At 39.4% G+C, this 22,062-nt stretch overlaps 1 protein-coding gene across 1 annotated transcript in view; it reads left to right on the forward strand.

Annotated features, from left to right (window-relative positions):
* Positions 1 to 18,599, forward strand: part of LOC122811754 (ly6/PLAUR domain-containing protein 1-like) — a 187,603-nt gene extending 169,004 nt beyond the window's left edge. Inside the window, exon 3 of the mRNA XM_044083807.1 lies at positions 18,187 to 18,599. Coding sequence (XP_043939742.1) covers positions 18,187 to 18,422 — 236 coding nt within the window. The 3' untranslated portion in view covers positions 18,423 to 18,599. The remainder of the gene's footprint in view (positions 1 to 18,186) is intronic.
* The last annotated feature ends 3,463 nt before the right edge of the window (positions 18,600 to 22,062 follow it).

The raw sequence follows: 22,062 nt of genomic DNA on the forward strand, positions 1-22,062 counted from the left end.
TGTTTGAGCCCCTTTATCCTTTTGGTGAGGAACTTTTGGGGTCTTTCCAACTGCTGCAGGTGTCGGGTAAGGTACATTCCGAATGGGGCGTTGTACTCAATCATTGGTCTGATAAGTGAAGAGTACAGGGGTACAATGACCTCTCCTGATCTGGATGTGAATCCATTCATGATCAGGTGGGCAATGTAGAAGGTCTTCCTAACCACTTTGGCAATGTGAGTGTCAAAAGAGAGGTTACTGTCAACTTGGGTCCCCAGGTCCCTGATAACTTCTTCCGTGTTTAATGGATTACCACCTATGTGGTAATTAGGGGTTACCTTGTTTTTCCCAAAGGGTATGACTAAACATTTTTTGGCATTTAGCTTAAGGCCATGGCTCTGGCACCAGTTATCCATTTCTATGAGACCTTTCTGGAGGATGTCTGTGTCTGATGGAGTGTCAATTATGGTGCCCAGTTTGCAGTCATCTGCAAATTTTGTCAGCCACAATCCCCCTATGTTTGCCTGCACTTCAGAAAAATAAATGCCGAACAAGAGGGGGCCCAGGACTGAGCCCTGTGGGACACCGCTCGTGACCGGCTTAGAGTCTGACATGGCACCAGCAACTCTAACCCTGTGTGTTCTGTCCTTGAGCCAGTTTGCAACCCATCTTGTGACATATGGGTTTACATCTAAGCTGGTGAGCTTTTCTATGATGCCCGAGTGGGGTATTGTGTCGAACGCTTTTGCTAGGTCAAGGTAGGCTGTGTGAACTGCCTTACCCTCATCAATGGCCTTAGTGACTGTTTGAAAAAGTCGACCAAGTTCAAGAGGCAGGATCTGCCCTTGACAAAGCCAAATTGGGTAGGATCCAGTGTCTGTAGGTCCCCAATGTCTTTATTTATGAGTTCCATTATGATCCTCTCCATAGCTTTGCAGACAAGGCTCGTCAAGCTTATGGGGCGGTAATTTCCAGGGTCTGTAGAAGCACTGCCTTTGTGGAGTGGGACCACAGTTGCCGTACGCCATTGGGTACGTATCCTGTAGTAAGGCTAAGATTAAACAGCAGCCTTATGTGTGGGTTTAGTTCCTCATTGAGTTCGTGTAGCACACAGCCAGGGACACCGTCAGGTCCCATTGATGCTGTGTTTTTTGCTTTAGAGAGAGCAGCTCTCACCTGGGCATCTGAGATGTTTGGGAGGCTAGACTCTGGTGGGATAGATATTTCTCCTTTTGGGGAGGGAGGGAGAAATTTGCACTGAACCTGTCTGCCAGTATGTTGGCAATGTCTGTGGGTTCAGTGATTTTTTTATCATTTTGGACTAATTCTGAGCATATCTGGGAGTTTCCACCCAGGTTTCTAACATAGCTAAAGAAGGCCTTATGATTGTCTTTTGTGTCATTAGCGATTTTTCTCTCAAAGTTGGCCTTGGATGATTTTATGAGTGATCGTAGTTTTTGCTAGTATTGATCAGAGATGCCTTCCCTTTTAGGGATTTTGCTCTGTCATGTAGTAGCTTTCTCCTCTTGTTGTAGAGTTTGTTTATGGCTGGAGTCCACCAGACCGGGCGCCTGCCTTTGGTGGAAAGGGTCTTGATTTTATTAGGGATTGCTTGATCCATACATTCCTGGAGGTGCTCGTAGAAGGCATTTGTAAGGGTTTCAGCAGCGTGGGTTGTGGTTTCCACTGGCTCGGGGCCTTGAAGGATACCACTCCAGTCTTAAGAAGTGTGAAGTTTGCTTTTGAGAAGTTCTTCACTGTGGTCTTTTTGCTGGGGTGGGGCGGGATGTGGATCTCCAGTGAGATTAATTTATGGTCTGATCTCACCAATGAGGGATATACTTCCGGTGTGGAGCATTTTGTCCCCATGTTTGTGATGATCAGGTCTAGTATATTTTCTCCTCTTGTGGGAATGGTGACTAGTTGTTCCATAGCATTTGAGTTTATGAACTCAAGGAACCTTTGGGCTAGGGTGTTGGGGCTTGAGTAATGTTCCCAGTCTATGTTTGGGTAGTTGAAGTCACCCAATATGATGGTGTTTGGAGAGACATTCATACTCTCCAGTGTCTTCAGGAAGGCTGTGTGGGTTTCCTGAGTTTGAGAAGGTGGTCTGTAGCATGTTACAAACTGTAGGGCAGTTTTACCTATGGTTAATTGCACCTGGATGGTCTCCGATGCTTAGATGCGTTGCCACTAACCTGGAGGTGTGGGTATCCTTTATGAATATGGATACTCCCCTCCTTTTGTGGTTCGGTCCGGATTTTGGGGCGGAACGCATGATATGAGGTATAACCTGATAGTGCTGGGGTGCTCTCAGGAGCCTTGAACCAGGTTTCAGTCACAGCACAGACATCGATGTTCTCCATACTGAGGAGGGCCTCGAGGGCGTGCATCTTGAGGTTTAGACTTCTGGCATTGAGCAGTATTACCCTTAGTTTTTCTCCATTTTTGTTTTCTAGGGCGGTAGGTTTATCATTTGAGCCTTGCCTAAAAAGGCACTATGGGGTGGCAAGAGCCTTTGCCAATATCCGGAAGCCCAGGGGTGACAGGTGCAAGCTGTCCCTTGCGAAGCAGCGTGGCTTGTCAAGCATGTCATCCCAGGCAGACAGACATTGGATCCCCTTAGAACGACACCAGTAATTAAGCCAATTATTAAAGCTGATCATTTTGTCTCTGTATTGTGGCATCATTCTTGGTGAGGGTAGGACACTGCTCAGGGTCAGGGTCATACCGGCCTGGGCTACATAATCTGAGAGCTCCTCTATGTCTCTTTTCATGTAGTCCAGGGAGGTACGTCTGAGGTCATTCACCGGCATGGACAATTTCTCTTCCCTGGCTTTCTCTCTAAATATAGTATAAGCCTGCATCTCTCTAACTTCATATTGCAATTCATGTTTGCATTATACTAACTTACCTTTAATTTTATGTAAACACTGGCTAAAAGTGCTCTAAATATTAAATCATCATATAACTCGTATCTATTCTTAACCAATATTTATAACTAATTTGGTATAATTATTTAAACTGTAGGTGTTTTTTATATTATTTTTTTAAGAATGTAAAAGTATCATTCTTAAAATGTTTTGTAATACTTTCTGGGCATCCACTGAAAATGGGCTCCTCCCCATTCAGAGGTTCCTGGTAATCAGATTTCAATAAATAAACAAATAAATGTCTTAAGGGGATCAAGGCCTCAGAACTAGCTTGGAAGTGGACATAATCTGTGAAAACTGCAGCATGTTAATCAAGGCCATGTAGGTGAGGAAGGTGTTTGAATTTCATGTGGTCATCAATTAGCTGAAGTAGATTTACCTTAGAATAGTTTCTGGTGACAGGGGGGCAGGGTTTGAGGTGACTCAGCTTTCACACAAAGCAAATGTTTCTACACAATGGTCAGATTTGACCAGTGAATTGGAAACTGTGGGCTCAGAACTTGGGGTGGGGGGGTTATATATGTGAGGATCTGATCTAATATTTTAGAGCCCCTCGTTGTGATTTGGACTAGTTGGTCTAAGGAGATGCCATTAATGAAATCCAAGAATCATTGCATATTTATCTGTGGTGGCGTAGGCTCTTCCATAAATGAATGAATAGTTAAAATTGCCCAAAAGGAAGGCAATAGGATCTATGGTGAAGGATGTCAGTTTGTTAAGATATGTCTCATTATACCATTGTTATACGGTGGGTATATTAGTTGGCTTCTTTGTGGTACTGGGTTTTGTTTATTGTAAGAAGAATGTATAGGATTTCTAGGTCATTGCCCTACATTATGAGTCTGGAAGTGAAATGGTTTCTTAGGAACATAGATATGCCCCCCTTCTCCACATTAGCTACAATGTTCATTTCAGTGCTGGATGTGAAAGACTGGTAGGCATTAAAACCCTGCACTGCAAGTATGTTTTCACTGTCCTGAAAGTTAGGAATATTTGTAAGGAGTACAGCTGTTTCTTTAGGCTTCTAGCATTGACCAGTGCTGATTGGGGAGGGGATTTTCATTGTAGATGGATATGTGGGTAATTTGAGAAGACTGACATTGCCTAGAAAGGCACTTTGGGGGAAGGAAAAGTCATAATCAAAATATGGAAGCCATGAGGAGAAAGATGCAGATAATCCCTATCAAAGCATCTTGGGTTAACCATTTCATGTCAGGCTGATATGTAATGGACTCCCCCAAGAATGACCCCAGTACTTAAGTCAATAATTAATGCCAATTATATTTTGTTTGCACTGTGTCATCATTCTTGGTGATTGCAGGATACTGCTCAATACTAGTTTCACCCCCTTTCCAGATGCATATTCAGAGAGCTCCATCATGCCCTTCTTCATATGTAGGTACAATGATTAGGTCATACATGTGCCTGGGATGAAGGGAATTGAGGGCATTAGTGACATTATGTATCCTGAGACCTGCGAGACAACTAACCATTATCATGTTTTTACTCAGCCTAGTGAGTAGAACATCCATGTTTCTCACTGTGGAGTCACCTATAACCAGGACATCGCCAGACAAACTAGCTTGGTCTTGCTGTCTTAAGGTCTTCTGCATGCTGTTGTATCTGTATTTCCTTTAGTGTCAAAGTGATCTGTACGTTGGATATGAGTAGTTGATGCTGGGTTGCATGCAGGAGGCATCTTTGAGAGCTTAGGTTGATATCTAGAGTTCAAAGTCCTAGGAGACTTAGATAAAGATGTTTTAATAGTATTAGCATAAGATGGCTTGTAGTTTGTAGTCTGTGGATGTTACATAGCTACAGATGGGGGTAAGACAGTGTTGACCTCACTGAATGTATCTGGCTAAGAGAGAGACAGAGAAACCCCCTCCAGTTGAGTTAAGTATTTACACCTCTTGCAGATGGAGTCCTTTGGGTTTGGTAGGAGGTTGTTATCAGTGAGCATGAGACATTTCACCCACTGCCTCAGGATTCCAAGTACTATAAAGCTGGCAATAGAGGGGAGGTTTGTGTGTTGACTCTCCACGATGATCAGTCCTGCTTGATATAAAGTAAGTTAGGGCTAGGGAAATATTGCAGCCAAGAAGTTTGTTAGACTGACTATATGTTCAGGGTAAGCCCTAACTGCTCAGTGCAACTGGTACTCTGGTTACACAGATAAGCACAGCTAAGAAAAAGTTAACTCAGTTCAGCACAAGCAGTTTAGACAAAGCAGAAAATGATAAATAACTTACCACTGTCATAAGAAAGTATCTTTCCTGTAGTTCAAGAATAGAGAATTAGTCTTTTTTAATACCTTTATTAAATTATCACTTAAGACAAAGGCAAACCAAACCATATTAACACGTTCAAGTCACATACATCACATATATTCTTTTTCTATTTATAATTCTAATCAGTTCAACATTACATACGTTGTTCAATTTCTGACTTGCCCTTAAACCTCACTCCTCCTCCAGAATATTCGTCAAAGATACCCACACCTCCAGGTTGGTGGCACAGCACGAAGCATCAGAGACTATCCATGTGCAACTAACAGTGGGTAAAACTGCCTTCCAGTTTATAGCCTGCTACAGACCACCCTCCCAAACCCAGGAACCCCACTCGGCCTTCCTGAGAACACTGAAAAATATGAAGGTCTCTCCAAACACCATTATATTGGGCGACTTCAACTACCCAAACATAGACTGGGAGCATTACTCTAGCTCCAACACCCTAGCCCAAAGGTTCCTAGAATTTATAAACTCAAATGCTATGGAACAACTTGTTACCACTCCCACAAGAGGGGAAAACATACTGACCTGATCATCACCAACATGGGGACTCTATGCTCCAGACCAGAAGTGTATCCCTCACTGGTAAGATCAGACCATAAACTAATCTCACTGGATATTCACATCCCGACCCCAACCCTGCCCAGAAAACCACAGTGAAAAACTTCTCTAAAGCAAATTTCGCACTCCTCAAAACCGAGGTGGAATCCTTCAAAGCCCCCAGGCCTGTGAAAAATACGACCCAGACCGCAGAATCCTTTATAAACGCATTCTATGAACACCTTCAGGAATGCATGGATCATGCAATCCCAAATAAAACCAAGACCCAGTCCTCCAAAGGCAGATGTCCTGTCTGGTGGACCCCAGCCATAAACAAACTATACAATAGAAGGAGGAAGCTACTACATGATAGAGCAAGATCTCAAAAAGGGAAGGCATCTCTGATCAGTATTAGCAAAAAACTACGGGCACTCATAAAATCATCTAAGGCCAGCCTAGAGAGAGAAATTGCACAGGACACTAAGGATAATCACAAGGCTTTCTTTAGTTATGTTAGGAACCTGGGTGGGAATTCCCAGATATGCTCAGAATTAGTCCAAAATGACAAAAAATACACCAAACCCACAGACATTGCCAACATCTTAGCTGACAGGTTCAGCGCAAACTTCTCCCCCCCCTCCCCACCAAAAGGGCAAATATTTATCCCATCAGAGTGCTGCCCCCCTAACATCTCAGATGCTCAGGTAAGAGCCGCCCTCTCCATAGCAAAAAACACAGCATCAATGGGACCAGACGGTGTCCCGGGCTGTGTCCTACATAAACTCCAAGAAGAGCTAAACCCAAACATAAAACTACTGTTCAGTCTCAGCCTTACTACAGGATATGTACCCAAAGAGTGGCGTACAGCAACAGTGGTCCCTCTCCACAAAGGTGGTGCCTCAACGGATCCTGGAAACTATCGTCCCATAAGCCTGACTAGCTTGGTCTGAAAAGCTATGGAAAGGATCATCATGGACCTCATAAATAAAGATATTGAGGACCTACAGACACTGGATCCTACCTAGTTCGGCTTTGATAAGGGCAGATCCTGCCTCTTAAACCTGGTCGATTTCTTTGAAACAGTCACCAAGGCCATTGACAAGGGGAAGGTGGTCCACACAGCCTACCTGGACCTCGCAAAAGCCTTCGATACAATACCCCACTCGGGCATTATAGATAAGCTCACCAGCTTAAATATAAACCCCTATGTCACTAGATGGGTTGCAAACTGGCTCAAGGACAGAACCCACATGGTTAGAATTGCTGGATCCATGTCAGACTCCAAACCAGTTACAAGTGGCATCCCACAAGGCTCAGTCCTGGGACCTCTCTTGTTCGGTATATATTTCTCGGAGGTAAAGGCCAACACGGAAGGACTGTGGCTGACAAAGTTTGCAGATGACTGCAAACTGGGCGCCATAATCGACTCTCCAGCCGACACAAGCATCCTCCAAAAGGGCCTCATATAAGCAGACAACTGGTGCCAGAGCCATGGCCTCAAGCTAAACGCCAAAAAGTGTATAGTCATCCCCTTTGGCAAAAACAAAGTGCCCACAAATTACCACATAGGTGGCAATCCATTACGTACAGAAGACGTAATTAGGGACCTGGGGACCCAAGTTGATAGCAATCTCTCATTTGACAACCACGTGGCCAAAGTGGTTAGAAAAACATTTTATATAGCCCACCTAATCATGAAGGGATTCACATCTAGATCAGGGGAGGTCATCATGCCTCTTTACTCATCCCTCATCAGGCCCATAATTGAGTACAATGCCCCTTTTGGGATGTACCTTACCAGACACCTGCAGCAACTGGAAAGACCCCAAAAGTACCTCACCAAGAGGATCAAAGGGCTCAAACAGATGCCATATGCTGCCTGGTTAAAGAAACTCCAGCTCTACTCAGTGGCATACCACCTGCTCAGAGGCGATCTGTGCCTGGCGTATAAAGCCATGTCCAACCCGAATTAATGGACATGCTGCACCTCAGAAAATCCAAATCCCATCGAGCTACGCTCGAGACTTGAACCTCAGCACTGAAATAAATAGGACATGCTGGAGGGACAGATTCATAACCCAGAGGCTCCCTTCACTCTGGAATAAAATCCCAGTCCAGATTAGGCAGAGTCCCTCATTGACTCTCTTCAAGAGGAATCTTGATGAGTGGATGGGAGATTGTAGGTTTACCCCGGGTATCACTTCTGTGTCACTGGTAGACAGAGGCACAGTATACTAACCTGGAAAAAGGGCATAGCAAAATTAATTTAAAATGGGTGGCGAAAGCCAAACACACTCTGGCTAGGCTTATAAATGCCCTAGGGCAGATAGCCTAGTATGAACCTATGAACCTATGAACATTATTCTGCATGTATTGTTCCCACAATTTCTATTTATTTCTATGTAATTTGCTCAAAAAATCCCACTTCCCGTTCTTTTATCTCTCGTTACAATATTCAGTACTTTAAATACAGTTGGCTTAGACTTTGATTTACATTTTCTAATATATATTTTTGTGTCAGCCATCAAGAGAGAGAATTATTCTTGTGTGCACTACCAACTATGGAAATAGCACTATTGCTTTACTGAGACAAGTGCAACTCCATGCAGTAAATACAGTTGAAGAAAACAAAAGAACCAATGAAATTAGATTAAATCTAAAGCCCAAGTGCTCTAAACCACCCAGAACCTGGAGCAATCAGTCTACCTCTCATTTAGATACTTACAAATAATTTACATAGAACTAAACAGCATTAAACAAAACAGAATAGCTCAGAATGGCTTATTTGAAATAGTGTATTCAGTTGTAGGTGACATACTGGGAGGGAGGCATCATATTTGTGTCTAGTGGTTACCAATGTGGCTTAGAGGAGGGGGCAAAGAATATTAAAAATCTGTCAGAGCAATGAAAATATGTTTAGTGTAGGGTAGGAAAAGAAAAAGGAAGATCTGATATGTTTGTATCACACTGTCAAGAGCACATATGCAAATTACAAACAGAAAGTAAAAAAGGTGGGTCAATGGTAGCAAACAGAGGTCTGCAATTTATGACTGGCCTCCAAAACTAGGACTGCCAGAAGTAGTGTTGGAATGCATTGCCAGACTATGTAGTAGAGATTACATCTACAAACAAGTTTAAAGGCCCCTGAGACAAATTAAAAAGGGAATGGGGTAAGGAAGAAAAATTTAGTGATAACTGGATAGGTCTAATTATAACAGTCAAGTTGTCTTGAGGTACCAAACTCACCTCCCATCAGTATGTCTGTATTTTTAGATAATATCCACAACAATATATCACCAGAAATAAAGAAAGTAGTGGCCAACGATACTTGGGCAAATGACAAAATGTTGTAAAGCGGTAACCAAGGACAATGAAGTGTACAACTCAGAAGCGTAAGTAGATGTTGAGAATCTCCATACTATAGAGACTTACAAGCAAAACACAGTAGCTTAAAGAATAATCAAGTGCATCAGCACTACATCATGTGACTGCGGTATCCTTTGTACATAATGTTATGCCTAGCTGGTAAATTATGTTCAGTGCATTGTATCAGCACTACATCATGTGACTGTGGTATCCTTTGTACATAATGTTATGCCTAGCTGGTAAATTATGTTCAGTGCATTGTATCAGCACTACATTATGTGACTGCGGTATCCTTTGTACATAATGTTATGCCTAGCTGGTAAATTATGTTCAGTGCATTGTATCAGCACTACATCATGTGACTGTGGTATCCTTTGTACATAATGTTATGCCTAGCTGGTAAATTATGTTCAGTGCATTGTATCAGCACTACATTATGTGACTGTGGTATCCTTTGTACATAATGTTATGCCTAGCTGGTAAATTATGTTCAGTGCATTGTATCAGCACTACATTATGTGACTGCGGTATCCTTTGTACATAATGTTATGCCTAGCTGGTAAATTATGTTCAGTGCATTGTATCAGCACTACATTATGTGACTGCGGTATCCTTTGTACATAATGTTATGCCTAGCTGGTAAATTATGTTCAGTGCATTGTATCAGCACTACATTATGTGACTGTGGTATCCTTTGTACATAACGTTATGCCTAGCTGGTAAATTATGTTCAGTGCATTGTATCAGCACTACATTATGTGACTGCGGTATCCTTTGTACATAATGTTATGCCTAGCTGGTAAATTATGTTCAGTGCATTGTATCAGCACTACATTATGTGACTGTGGTATCCTTTGTACATAATGTTATGCCTAGCTGGTAAATTATGTTCAATGCATTGTATCAGCACTATATTATGTGACTGTGGTATCCTTTGTACATAATGTTATGCCTAGCTGGTAAATTATGTTCAGTGCATTGTATCAGCACTACATTATGTGACTGTGGTATCCTTTATGCGTAATGTTATGCCTAGCTGGTAAATTATGTTCAGTGCATTGTATCAGCACTACATCATGTGACTGTGGTATCCTTTGTACATAATGTTATGCCTAGCTGGTAAATTATGTTCAGTGCATTGTATCAGCACTACATTATGTGACTGTGGTATCCTTTGTACATAATGTTATGCCTAGCTGGTAAATTATGTTCAGTGCATTGTATCAGCACTACATTATGTGACTGTGGTATCCTTTGTACATAATGTTATGCCTAGCTGGTAAATTATGTTCAATGCATTGTATCAGCACTACATTATGTGACTGTGGTATCCTTTGTACGTAATGTTATGCCTAGCTGGTAAATTATGTTCAGTGCATTGTATCAGCACTACATTATGTGACTGTGGTATCCTTTGTACATAATGTTATGCCTAGCTGGTAAATTATGTTCAGTGCATTGTATCAGCACTACATCATGTGACTGTGGTATCCTTTGTACATAATGTTATGCCTAGCTGGTAAATTATGTTCAGTGCATTGTATCAGCACTACATCATGTGACTGTGGTATCCTTTGTACATAATGTTATGGCTAGCTGGTAAATTATGTTCAGTGCATTGTATCAGCACTACATCATGTGACTGTGGTATCCTTTGTACATAATGTTATGCCTAGCTGGTAAATTATGTTCAGTGCATTGTATCAGCACTACATCATGTGACTGTGGTATCCTTTGTACATAATGTTATGCCTAGCTGGTAAATTATGTTCAGTGCATTGTATCAGCACTACATTATGTGACTGTTGTATCCTTTGTACATAATGTTATGCCTAGCTGGTAAATTATGTTCAGTGCATTGTATCAGCACTACATTATGTGACTGTGGTATCCTTTGTACATAATGTTATGCCTAGCTGGTAAATTATGTTCAATGCATTGTATCAGCACTATATTATGTGACTGTGGTATCCTTTGTACATAATGTTATGGCTAGCTGGTAAATTATGTTCAGTGCATTGTATCAGCACTACATTATGTGACTGTGGTATCCTTTGTACATAATGTTATACCTAGCTGGTAAATTATGTTCAATGCATTGTATCAGCACTATATTATGTGACTGTGGTATCCTTTGTACATAATGTTATGCCTAGCTGGTAAATTATGTTCAGTGCATTGTATCAGCACTACATTATGTGACTGTGGTATCCTTTGTACGTAATGTTATGCCTAGCTGGTAAATTATGTTCAGTGCATTGTATCAGCACTACATCATGTGACTGTGGTATCCTTTGTACATAATGTTATGCCTAGCTGGTAAATTATGTTCAGTGCATTGTATCAGCACTACATTATGTGACTGTGGTATCCTTTGTACATAATGTTATGCCTAGCTGGTAAATTATGTTCAGTGCATTGTATCAGCACTACATTATGTGACTGTGGTATCCTTTGTACATAATGTTATGCCTAGCTGGTAAATTATGTTCAATGCATTGTATCAGCACTACATTATGTGACTGTGGTATCCTTTGTACGTAATGTTATGCCTAGCTGGTAAATTATGTTCAATGCATTGTATCAGCACTACATTATGTGACTGTGGTATCCTTTGTACATAATGTTATGCCTAGCTGGTAAATTATGTTCAGTGCATTGTATCAGCACTACATTATGTGACTGTGGTATCCTTTGTACACAATGTTATGCCTAGCTGGTAAATTATGTTCAGTGCATTGTATCAGCACTACATCATGTGACTGTGGTATCCTTTGTACATAATGTTATGGCTAGCTGGTAAATTATGTTCAGTGCATTGTATCAGCACTACATCATGTGACTGTGGTATCCTTTGTACATAATGTTATGCCTAGCTGGTAAATTATGTTCAATGCATTGTATCAGCACTATATTATGTGACTGTAGTATCCTTTGTACATAATGTTATGGCTAGCTGGTAAATTATGTTTAGTGCATTGTATCAGCACTACATTATGTGACTGTGGTATCCTTTGTACATAATGTTATGCCTAGCTGGTAAATTATGTTCAGTGCATTGTATCAGCACTACATTATGTGACTGTGGTATCCTTTGTACATAATGTTATGCCTAGCTGGTAAATTATGTTCAGTGCATTGTATCAGCACTACATCATGTGACTGTGGTATCCTTTGTACATAATGTTATGGCTAGCTGGTAAATTATGTTCAGTGCATTGTATCAGCACTACATCATGTGACTGTGGTATCCTTTGTACATAATGTTATGCCTAGCTGGTAAATTATGTTCAATGCATTGTATCAGCACTATATTATGTGACTGTGGTATCCTTTGTACATAATGTTATGCCTAGCTGGTAAATTATGTTCAGTGCATTGTATCAGCACTACATTATGTGACTGTGGTGTCCTTTGTACATAATGTTATACCTAGCTGGTAAATTATGTTCAGTGCATTGTATCAGCACTACATTATGTGACTGTGGTATCCTTTGTACATAATGTTATGCCTAGCTGGTAAATTATGTTCAGTGCATTGTATCAGCACTACATTATGTGACTCTGGTATCCTTTGTACATAATGTTATGCCTAGCTGGTAAATTATGTTCAGTGCATTGTATCAGCACTACATTATGTGACTGTGGTATCCTTTGTACGTAATGTTATGCCTAGCTGGTAAATTATGTTCAGTGCATTGTATCAGCACTACATTATGTGACTGCGGTATCCTTTGTACATAATGTTATGCCCAGCTGGTAAATTATGTTCAGTGCATTGTATCAGCACTACATTATGTGACTGTGTATCCTTTGTACATAATGTTATGCCTAGCTGGTAAATTATGTTCAGTGCATTGTATCAGCACTACATTATGTGACTGTGGTATCCTTTGTACATAATGTTATGCCCAGCTGGTAAATTATGTTCAGTGCATTGTATCAGCACTACATTATGTGACTGCGGTATCCTTTGTACATAATGTTATGCCTAGCTGGTAAATTATGTTCAGTGCATTGTATCAGCACTACATTATGTGACTGCGGTATCCTTTGTACATAATGTTATGCCCAGCTGGTAAATTATGTTCAGTGCATTGTATCAGCACTACATTATGTGACTGCGGTATCCTTTGTACATAATGTTATGCCCAGCTGGTAAATTATGTTCAGTGCATTGTATCAGCACTACATTATGTGACTGTGGTATCCTTTGTACATAATGTTATGCCTAGCTGGTAAATTATGTTCAGTGCATTGTATCAGCACTACATTATGTGACTGCGGTATCCTTTGTACATAATGTTATGCCCAGCTGGTAAATTATGTTCAGTGCATTGTATCAGCACTACATTATGTGACTGTGGTATCCTTTGTACATAATGTTATGCCTAGCTGGTAAATTATGTTCAGTGCATTGTATCAGCACTACATTATGTGACTGTGGTATCCTTTGTACATAATGTTATGCCTAGCTGGTAAATTATGTTCAGTGCATTGTATGAGCACTACATTATATGACTGTGGTATCCTTTGTACATAATGTTATGCCTAGCTGGTAAATTATGTTCAGTGCATTGTATCAGCACTACATCATGTGACTGTGGTATCCTTTGTACATAATGTTATGGCTAGCTGGTAAATTATGTTCAGTGCATTGTATCAGCACTACATCATGTGACTGTGGTATCCTTTGTACATAATGTTATGGCTAGCTGGTAAATTATGTTCAGTGCATTGTATCAGTACTACATCATGTGACTGTGGTATCCTTTGTACATAATGTTATGCCTAGCTGGTAAATTATGTTCAGTGCATTGTATCAGAACTACATTATGTGACTGTGGTATCCTTTGTACATAATGTTATGGCTAGCTGGTCAATTATGTTCAGTGCATTGTATCAGCACTACATCATGTGACTGTGGTATCCTTTGTACATAATGTTATGCCTAGCTGGTAAATTATGTTCAGTGCATTGTATCAGCACTACATCATGTGACTGTGGTATCCTTTGTACATAATGTTATGCCTAGCTGGTAAATTATGTTCAGTGCATTGTATCAGCACTACATTATGTGACTGTGGTATCCTTTGTACATAATGTTATGCCTAGCTGGTAAATTATGTTCAGTGCACTGTTACAGTTGGTATTCAGATCAAACTATAGCTCTCAACCTCTTAGCACAAAAAGTCTGAACAAAGCCAAAAAAATTGGAGGGACAAAGCCACAAGAACAGGAAAATTGTTTTAATATTGCTGTTATAAACGTAGTTGCTAGAATAAAAGGTCTTGTGTTACCATGTATTTTAAGGATATGAAGTCTGAAGCTCAAATACCTGTCATTATTTAGAGAATTCAGTAGATTTGCCACAAAAACCTAGAAAGGCATAAATTTTATGAGGAATAGACCAAAACTATGAGGCAAAAAGTCTGCAAAACTCTGGACAGCTGACAGGTACAGGTCAAACTAGTCTGTTATCTCCTCTTATTTCATCTCTTTCTCTGCAGTATGCTTTCTAGAAACTTGTATTGAAGTTCTTCACATGTTTCTTTCAATGCTGCTGCCTTGCCATGTCAAAGCTTTTGAAGGATTTAAGCCAATGGAATTTGCTGTTAAGATATAAAAATTACTATTCTGGCAACAGCTTCTGCACAATTAAATAATAAAAGGATGACGAAATGCACAAATTTGAACTGTATGTTTTTGATGGGATTTGATGCAAAATCCAGTCTTGGGAGGATGAGATCAGTATTGTGAAATACTGAAATATTGCAGCAACTTTTTTATATGCTCCTGGCAAGACTAAGAATGAATACAGGTAAAGCAGTATAAAACCTACACCTTCAGTTTTTAACAAGTCTGATACCTGAAAAATTGTGCAAAAAGACTTGTATGTAACTGGCAATCTTAATATAAAGTCATTTTAATTGTAAACCTAGTAAAATAATTCAGAAATGCTATCTGAGTCTTCTACAACAAACTCTATTGAATTAGTGACTAAGTATGTTGCTGACTTGGAAAAAAAATAACCCAGGACTACAATCATGGAGGGACATTATGTACATTAATAAGAGGCAGAACAGTATGTGAAATAAATGCTAAATACATACAAAGAAGACTATTACCAGAAAATAATCTTACATTTGGAAATGCATTAAATATTGCTTTTCAGCAGTAGAAGCAGCTAACAGAAATGTGCAAGAAGCACAACATATTGTGATGTGTAACCAAGTAGAACAGAAGTGTAGTAAAGGGTGTGTTCCCAACAGCATGTCAGTCAGTCAAGCTATTGCACATTATAGATACTTTGGTAAAAAGCAAACAGTTACTCAATGTACATTTAAGCAAGAAAAATTCCATGCTTGTGCCAGAGCTGAGCACATAGCAAGATTCTGCAAATAAGAAAAATAAACATTTCCAGAAAGCATATGAGGAAAGAATGAGAAAATGTATAGTACTTGTTCTCCACACAATGTTTTTGCTGATGAAAATAATACAAAATGTACAAAACAACAACTTTCTTTGTTCGGTGTACAAAACAAGTTTCTTTCTTTGGTGTAAAGAGAATCTGCCAAAAGTTAATCCAGTTATGGTCAAAATGAAACTAAAGCCCTGTGAAATTTAAGATAGATATTTGAGCAGTGTCACTGTAAGGAATTAAATGAACTTCAGATCAGTGACCAGCACAGCTCTGTAACCAAGTGATCTTACACTGAAACATATAAGGGAAAATATATTAAAATAATGGGAGTTGCTGGTGAGAAAGATGCTTATAAGTAACAAATAAAACACTCCCTTGAGCAACAGGGAAAAATCAGTGGACCAAGAATGCTGGAAAAATTATGTCCAAATAAAATTAATTTAAAAGTGGGTGAAATAAAGTACATGCATTCTGAAAATGCAGCTCTGGAAACCTGATTGTTAAACATGAATCTATATTTAAAGAAGAAATGGTACTTTAAAGGAAGTCATGTCTAGATCTCATGTATGGTTTGTCAAATTACAGATGAAACCAACTCTGTGAACCTTCAATTCAATGAGGCATTAATGTTAAAAGTGTCTATGTTGGGAGCCAGGCCTCCTGTAGCCCCATACCACTCAAAACCTAATTATACCAACTTTGCAGTCACACAACCATGGAGTAAAGAAAAATGAGTTAAAAAAATAGAACCACTGCCAGTGAATACACAGAAGCAACAGCAGCAGTAATTTCTTATGAATAACAGTGACAAGAGAGTTTAGCATCAAGCATTTGAACTCACCCAGATGGATCTTCATCAGTATTAACCCTGATAAAGTGGAAGGATATCCCACAGCTACCATTCATAACCCAGATGTTAACCCTAGATTTTTTTAAACCCATATCAGTTACTTAGTTACACTGTCACCAATGTATTAAATAGATTATGAATTCCAGAAAAGCCTACAGGCAAGGACATACCTGGTTAATTACATTACCAGATATTATGGGCATTGCAGTGGTGCATAGTCAGCACATTAAATGCTGGACTGGTAAACATGTAATTCTGTCAGATGTGCATAAAGCAGACGTAAGTTGGCCTGTAATAATTAGGCAAATGTTTATGCAACACTACTCCCAAAGATAAACTTTAAGGGATGGGTACATATTTTGGGAGGAGCTTTTCTGTAATACTGAAAATCCTGCACCAAGCTCATTTTGAAACGTCCAGAATGAAAAGCTTAGTCACATCATATATACAATAGCCTGGCATATATCAACCTCAAGAAAAGGAAGTACAGATGTTTGATGAATAACAGTAAGTCGCTACCAAATACATATTTACACTCCACAGGAACTTCCTGGGCAGATATTGTCTACACTAAATGTTGAATATGCTGGACAATTCTTTGGAAAATTGTTTTTAATCTTGATAAATACTCTTTCAAAGTGCAACATACCAGATCTGAAAGCAATGAATCCAGAGAAAACAGTGTGATAAGAAATAGAATCTCAATAGGCATACAAAGTTTAGAAGATTTGTGCCTGGATAGTAAATCTATGTAAGTTATTGCAGTTATAGTTCTAAGCAAACTTCTTGGAGTCATTGCAATGTGTTCTGTTGTACAGTGATCACTGGTTATTGTTTACGAGTAAAAAGACACATAGAGCAGCTCAAAGCAAGATAAGCTAGCTAGCTCTGGTGGCATACAGCAAGAAAACGCTGACTATGGTCCTGACCATCTGGGACTGACAGCTGGTTGGTTAGCTAATGGAGATGGCAGTGGAGGAGAGATATAGTCATACTGGGGAGGATGGAACAGCTATGGCCGTGTCCTACATAAGCCCCCTGGATAAGAGGCTAAATGCAAATCAGTGACCTGTAGGTAGGTATTAGGCTCACTAAGGCACCAATTGGTGGTAGCCTTTCAAAAGTGGGAGTGTGGGAGAATGCAGTCATGTGATAAATGCATTGTGTTGTGGTTTTCCGCAGTGACACAGATCACATGACCTACCTCATCCAGTGCAGTGTTAGGCCAGTATAAATGGCCCCATAGCTGGGATGATGGTGAAGACACAAACATCCTCATGGCTGCCTCAAAGATTGCCACTTCTGGGCAGCTCTAACATTGATACTGGGAGAAATCCACAGACAAGGGAGACTTCAGAGAGTATGTAACTGAAACAGGTACTGAAGCCTATACTGAAACTGAATCTGTATTAAAAACTGTAGATTTTATATGGAGTTTTCAGCATAAGAAAGGGGGATGTAGTATGTTGTTTATCCAAATGTTAGCTACGGCTAGTATATCACGTGATGTGTGAAGAATTATACTTAAAATCCAGCTTATATTAGTTCATGTATCTACACTGAGCTTTCTAGAAACTCCTAAGTTGTAAGCTATTCATGTTCATGAGTCACTATTTTGCAGTGGTGGTTTGATTACACATAAAAGCTTCTAAACAATTTAATAAGATGACGTTTTCTGTCACGATATAACAATGACACATTAAGCTGACCTCGAAGCACCAATAATCCTTTCAGCTCACAGCAGAAACTGTCACAAGTGCAAAGGATTTGTTTCAATTACCTTTTTTTAATTTCTTCTCCCAGGTATTCTCTACAGGAAATCATGTGCCTCGTTATCTTCCTGTCTGATTACATCTGCTGGGTATCAGCCATTCTGTTCTCCGGGAAAGGTGGGGTCTGTCTGCATCACCTGCTGTGATAAATCACTCTGCAATGGTCCCAGACATCCCAGAAGTACCTCTTCCTTCTCAAAATCACCATGTGTAGGACTGCTTGTGACCTGTATTGTATTTTTTAAGAATGCTTTGCTTTTGTCATAGATCAATAAATGCATTTTATTTTTCAGCTATTTGGAATCATGTGCACATACAATGATTTTCATGTAGTCTAAAATTTATAACCAGGTGGGACTGCACACCTTCATTTTCTGTTCGATATGCTACTAAATACAGTATTTTAGATAAAAATTCCACAAAATAAAATACACTTCAACTACTGATTGCTTCTGCCTTTATTGACAAATTACATTTTTTCTGTGGGATACTGAGATCTTAATATTTTGTGATATAAATATTACTACCATATCATCTTAAGCAGTTACTCATGACATTCTTGTATGCAATAGCAGCTGCCAGAAGAAAAGAAAAAAAAATCATCTTAAAAATCAGCAAGGATGGTATACAATGTTTTGTTAGATTTAAAGATATAAAGTACTCATGTACTGAATGAAATCCAAACGTGTACTTAGAGCACACATTTCATGATTAGGTCATAGTTTTCTTTTTTATTAATACATTTTTTCATACAGCTATGTTACAAAAAGGTATTCAGTGAAAGCATTAGACACTGTATTCTCTGTTTATTTTGAAGAAAATACTATGTTGAAAATCATCATTTGTGTTCCTTGTAAATTAGTTCTCTTACGTACAACAGAGCAACTCATATAAAATTCTCTATGAAGATATCTTTGTGGTTCATGACTTAAATTTATGTATCTAATAGCATTCTAATAAACTGTATGATATTTTTAAACTAGGTTACTTTACTTTATCCCCAACTCAGTATGCAGATTAATCCTGGAGTGAAATTCATACTATGAAAGCACCACTCATAAAACTGAACTACTAAACATTTGCACTCTAGTAACTAACTAAAAGCATTGGGACACATGGCACCTTATAGGTGTGACCTGTAATCTGTGACATTATAAAAGCTCTTTGTCAAGATGAACAATAGCTATAGGATAGAAGGAGGGAAATTCAGGACAGAGATGTTGAGAAACAGGAATGCAAAGTAGAAGTGTATACAAAGCTGAAAAGTGAATGAGCTGAACAGAAGGATGCACCAGGACAGAAGTTTCCAGAGCAAGGAGTTTTTAAGCATAAACTAAGCAGAAAAGAGCATCACCGGGAACAAGAGGGGTATAAGGAATCTAGTGCAAGATGGCAGAGCAAAGGAGAGCAGCGGGAGGCAGATAGGCATACTGAAGATAAAAGAACGTATAGAATTGGTGTTGTCAGCGGATTTGATAACTAGAGGCATCAGACGGGGAAGCAGAGGAAAATGGAGGAGTTTGGTGAGGGTGAACATAGTTTTAGCTTTAACACTCACCGGAATGAGTCTGGCAGTGACCAGGCTAGTTGTGGGACTGGAGGATGCCAGTATATAGCAGTCCATGGCAGAAATGGAGTTGACGGAACTACAGAAGAATGAATGGTGAGGACTAAGCATGTAGTTTTAGTATACAGGGTATTGGGGGGTACAGAAGCATTCTCACAGGTGCCTTCTCTACAAGGACCATCAGTAAGTGAAAGGAAAACATTAGGCAAGTTCAGGTATACATCAGGTGTTAGGTAATGAGCAGGGGGTTGTGATACTGGGAGAGTCTCAGCAGGAAAAGACTTCCTTTCAGTCCTTGTTCAACTTTACTGCTAAAACAGAGGCTGGAAAGGAAGATTAGGATAGCTGTGCCATTCTACAGAAATGGAAAGGTATGGACATATAAAACACTGTTCAGAAAAAGTTAGCAAAAGGGAGAGACTGATAGAGTAGAGGAAAGCAGAAGCAAAATATAACAAGAGACTATGACAGTAAGGAAAAGGATGAAGTACAGAAAGATAGCAAGAGGACACTTGGAAGAGAAATAGACAAGTAAATGACAAAAATGGTGGCATAAGAAGGCAGGATGGAACCAGGAAAGGTAGCAAGGAAAGGGAAAAGTAATAGTCAATGGTGAAAGAAGCTAGGGAAAAGGGACTGACCATCAGAAAGAGGAAGACACAGAATGGGAACGTATGAAAACAAGTAAAAAGACTGCACCAAAGAAATGTCAAGAAGTAGAAAAAATGGGAAGACAGAGACCATAAAAGGGTCAGGAAACCTCATGAATCAGGAATACCAAGGAAAACAGGTGTAGTATGTCTACATATAATAGTATATATATTGTCAGTGATTACTGAGTAAGAGGTTGAAAAACAGATGAAGCTGTATTTCAGACTGAAACAGGACACAGAATCAGATAATGCAAAAGGCTGTTAACATTAGCTCCCTTAAAAACATACACACACATATTTTATCTAAATGCAACATCCTCCTTATTTTAAAGGAAGAACTATATACTATAATTAAATCCTATAAACTGATTCAGAAAACACTGCTTTATAACTATGCTATATGTGTCAAGATATACACACATACATTTACACTATATACTACTGTAACAAATCTGCTCCTTATTTTTCAAGTGCCAGATTAGTTAGAACTTTGAATTTCACTAGCTTGAATGTCATATAAAAACATACTGCTGCTAGTGTTACAATTAGTCACTAATGTAGGTTTTAGATGAGACACACTGTCATCCAGTTGAACACTTTTAGAAGAAAGTTGTGTTGACTCCTTGAGCTCTAGAACAACAAATTAATTGTCATAGTCTTGATTTACATGCAGCTGATAATATTCTAGATCAAGTAGTTTCGTCAACTGCTTCATGTTTCTTCTGCATACCTTCATACCAGGATCTTATACAAGTTATGATTGAGGACGCTTTATACATCTGCACTTTGAACTGAGCTTCAGACTCCAGTTAGATCTTGCCTTGGCCTAGTTTGAACGTTACTGTTTTCCTTTCTGTAAAACTGAAATATTTTCTTTTAATCTGTTACACCACGACTTATTGTAGTGGATGGATTGCCATGATTATGTTCCAATATCAAGGGGAAAAAAAAGCAAATCAGTTAAGCGCTTCTGTAGCATTAGCGTGATCTTAATTGTTAAGCACCCCTCTAAATGCTGCTAAGATCAGATCTCGCAGACTCGCCATAAGAACTGACTGTACTGGCCAGCAAATGACAGCAGCAGAAGTCGAAACAGCTTATTTTCTGCCAGCTGTCTATTTCTATGATGTGCCCCTGACTTTATTTCAGAATGTTTCATTGACTTATCTAGCTGTCTGATATCACTCGCTAAGTGCTTTAACAATTTTAAAAGCCAGCAAAACCCTTCACACTTTTTTATAGGTTCATAAGTAAGTACTAGGCTATCTGCCCTTGGGGAACATTTTAAGATTAGCCAGATTCCTTTTTTTTTGTGTTCAAATTAACTTTTCCTATTCAGTTAGAGATTAGCCTTACCCATCCCATGGTTAACAATATGCATGGGGATAAAGAATTTAGGTGCTGCCTCTGTCCTTTGAAGTACCGGGGGCAGTCCTGGGATAAATTTTTTGTTTACCATCCATAGATCCAGGCTAAAGTAAAATACAGACAGGGATGAACTTTGCAGAGCAGCGGTACCCTCTGCAAGATATACCTGTCCCTCCAAACCATTCTGTTGATGTTGCAAAAGAGGTTTGCATCCCTAGACCAAGTATTTCTGATGCCATTTGACTTGCTGATGTGCAGTAAATCCATCAGTATTGGGTCAGAGGATGCCCTGTATGCCAGACACAGGTAACCTTTTAGT

This window comes from Protopterus annectens, chromosome 9.part0 (assembly GCF_019279795.1).
Source record: "Protopterus annectens isolate FY-2018-M chromosome 9.part0, PAN1.0, whole genome shotgun sequence".
Lineage (NCBI taxonomy): Eukaryota > Metazoa > Chordata > Ceratodontiformes > Protopteridae > Protopterus > Protopterus annectens.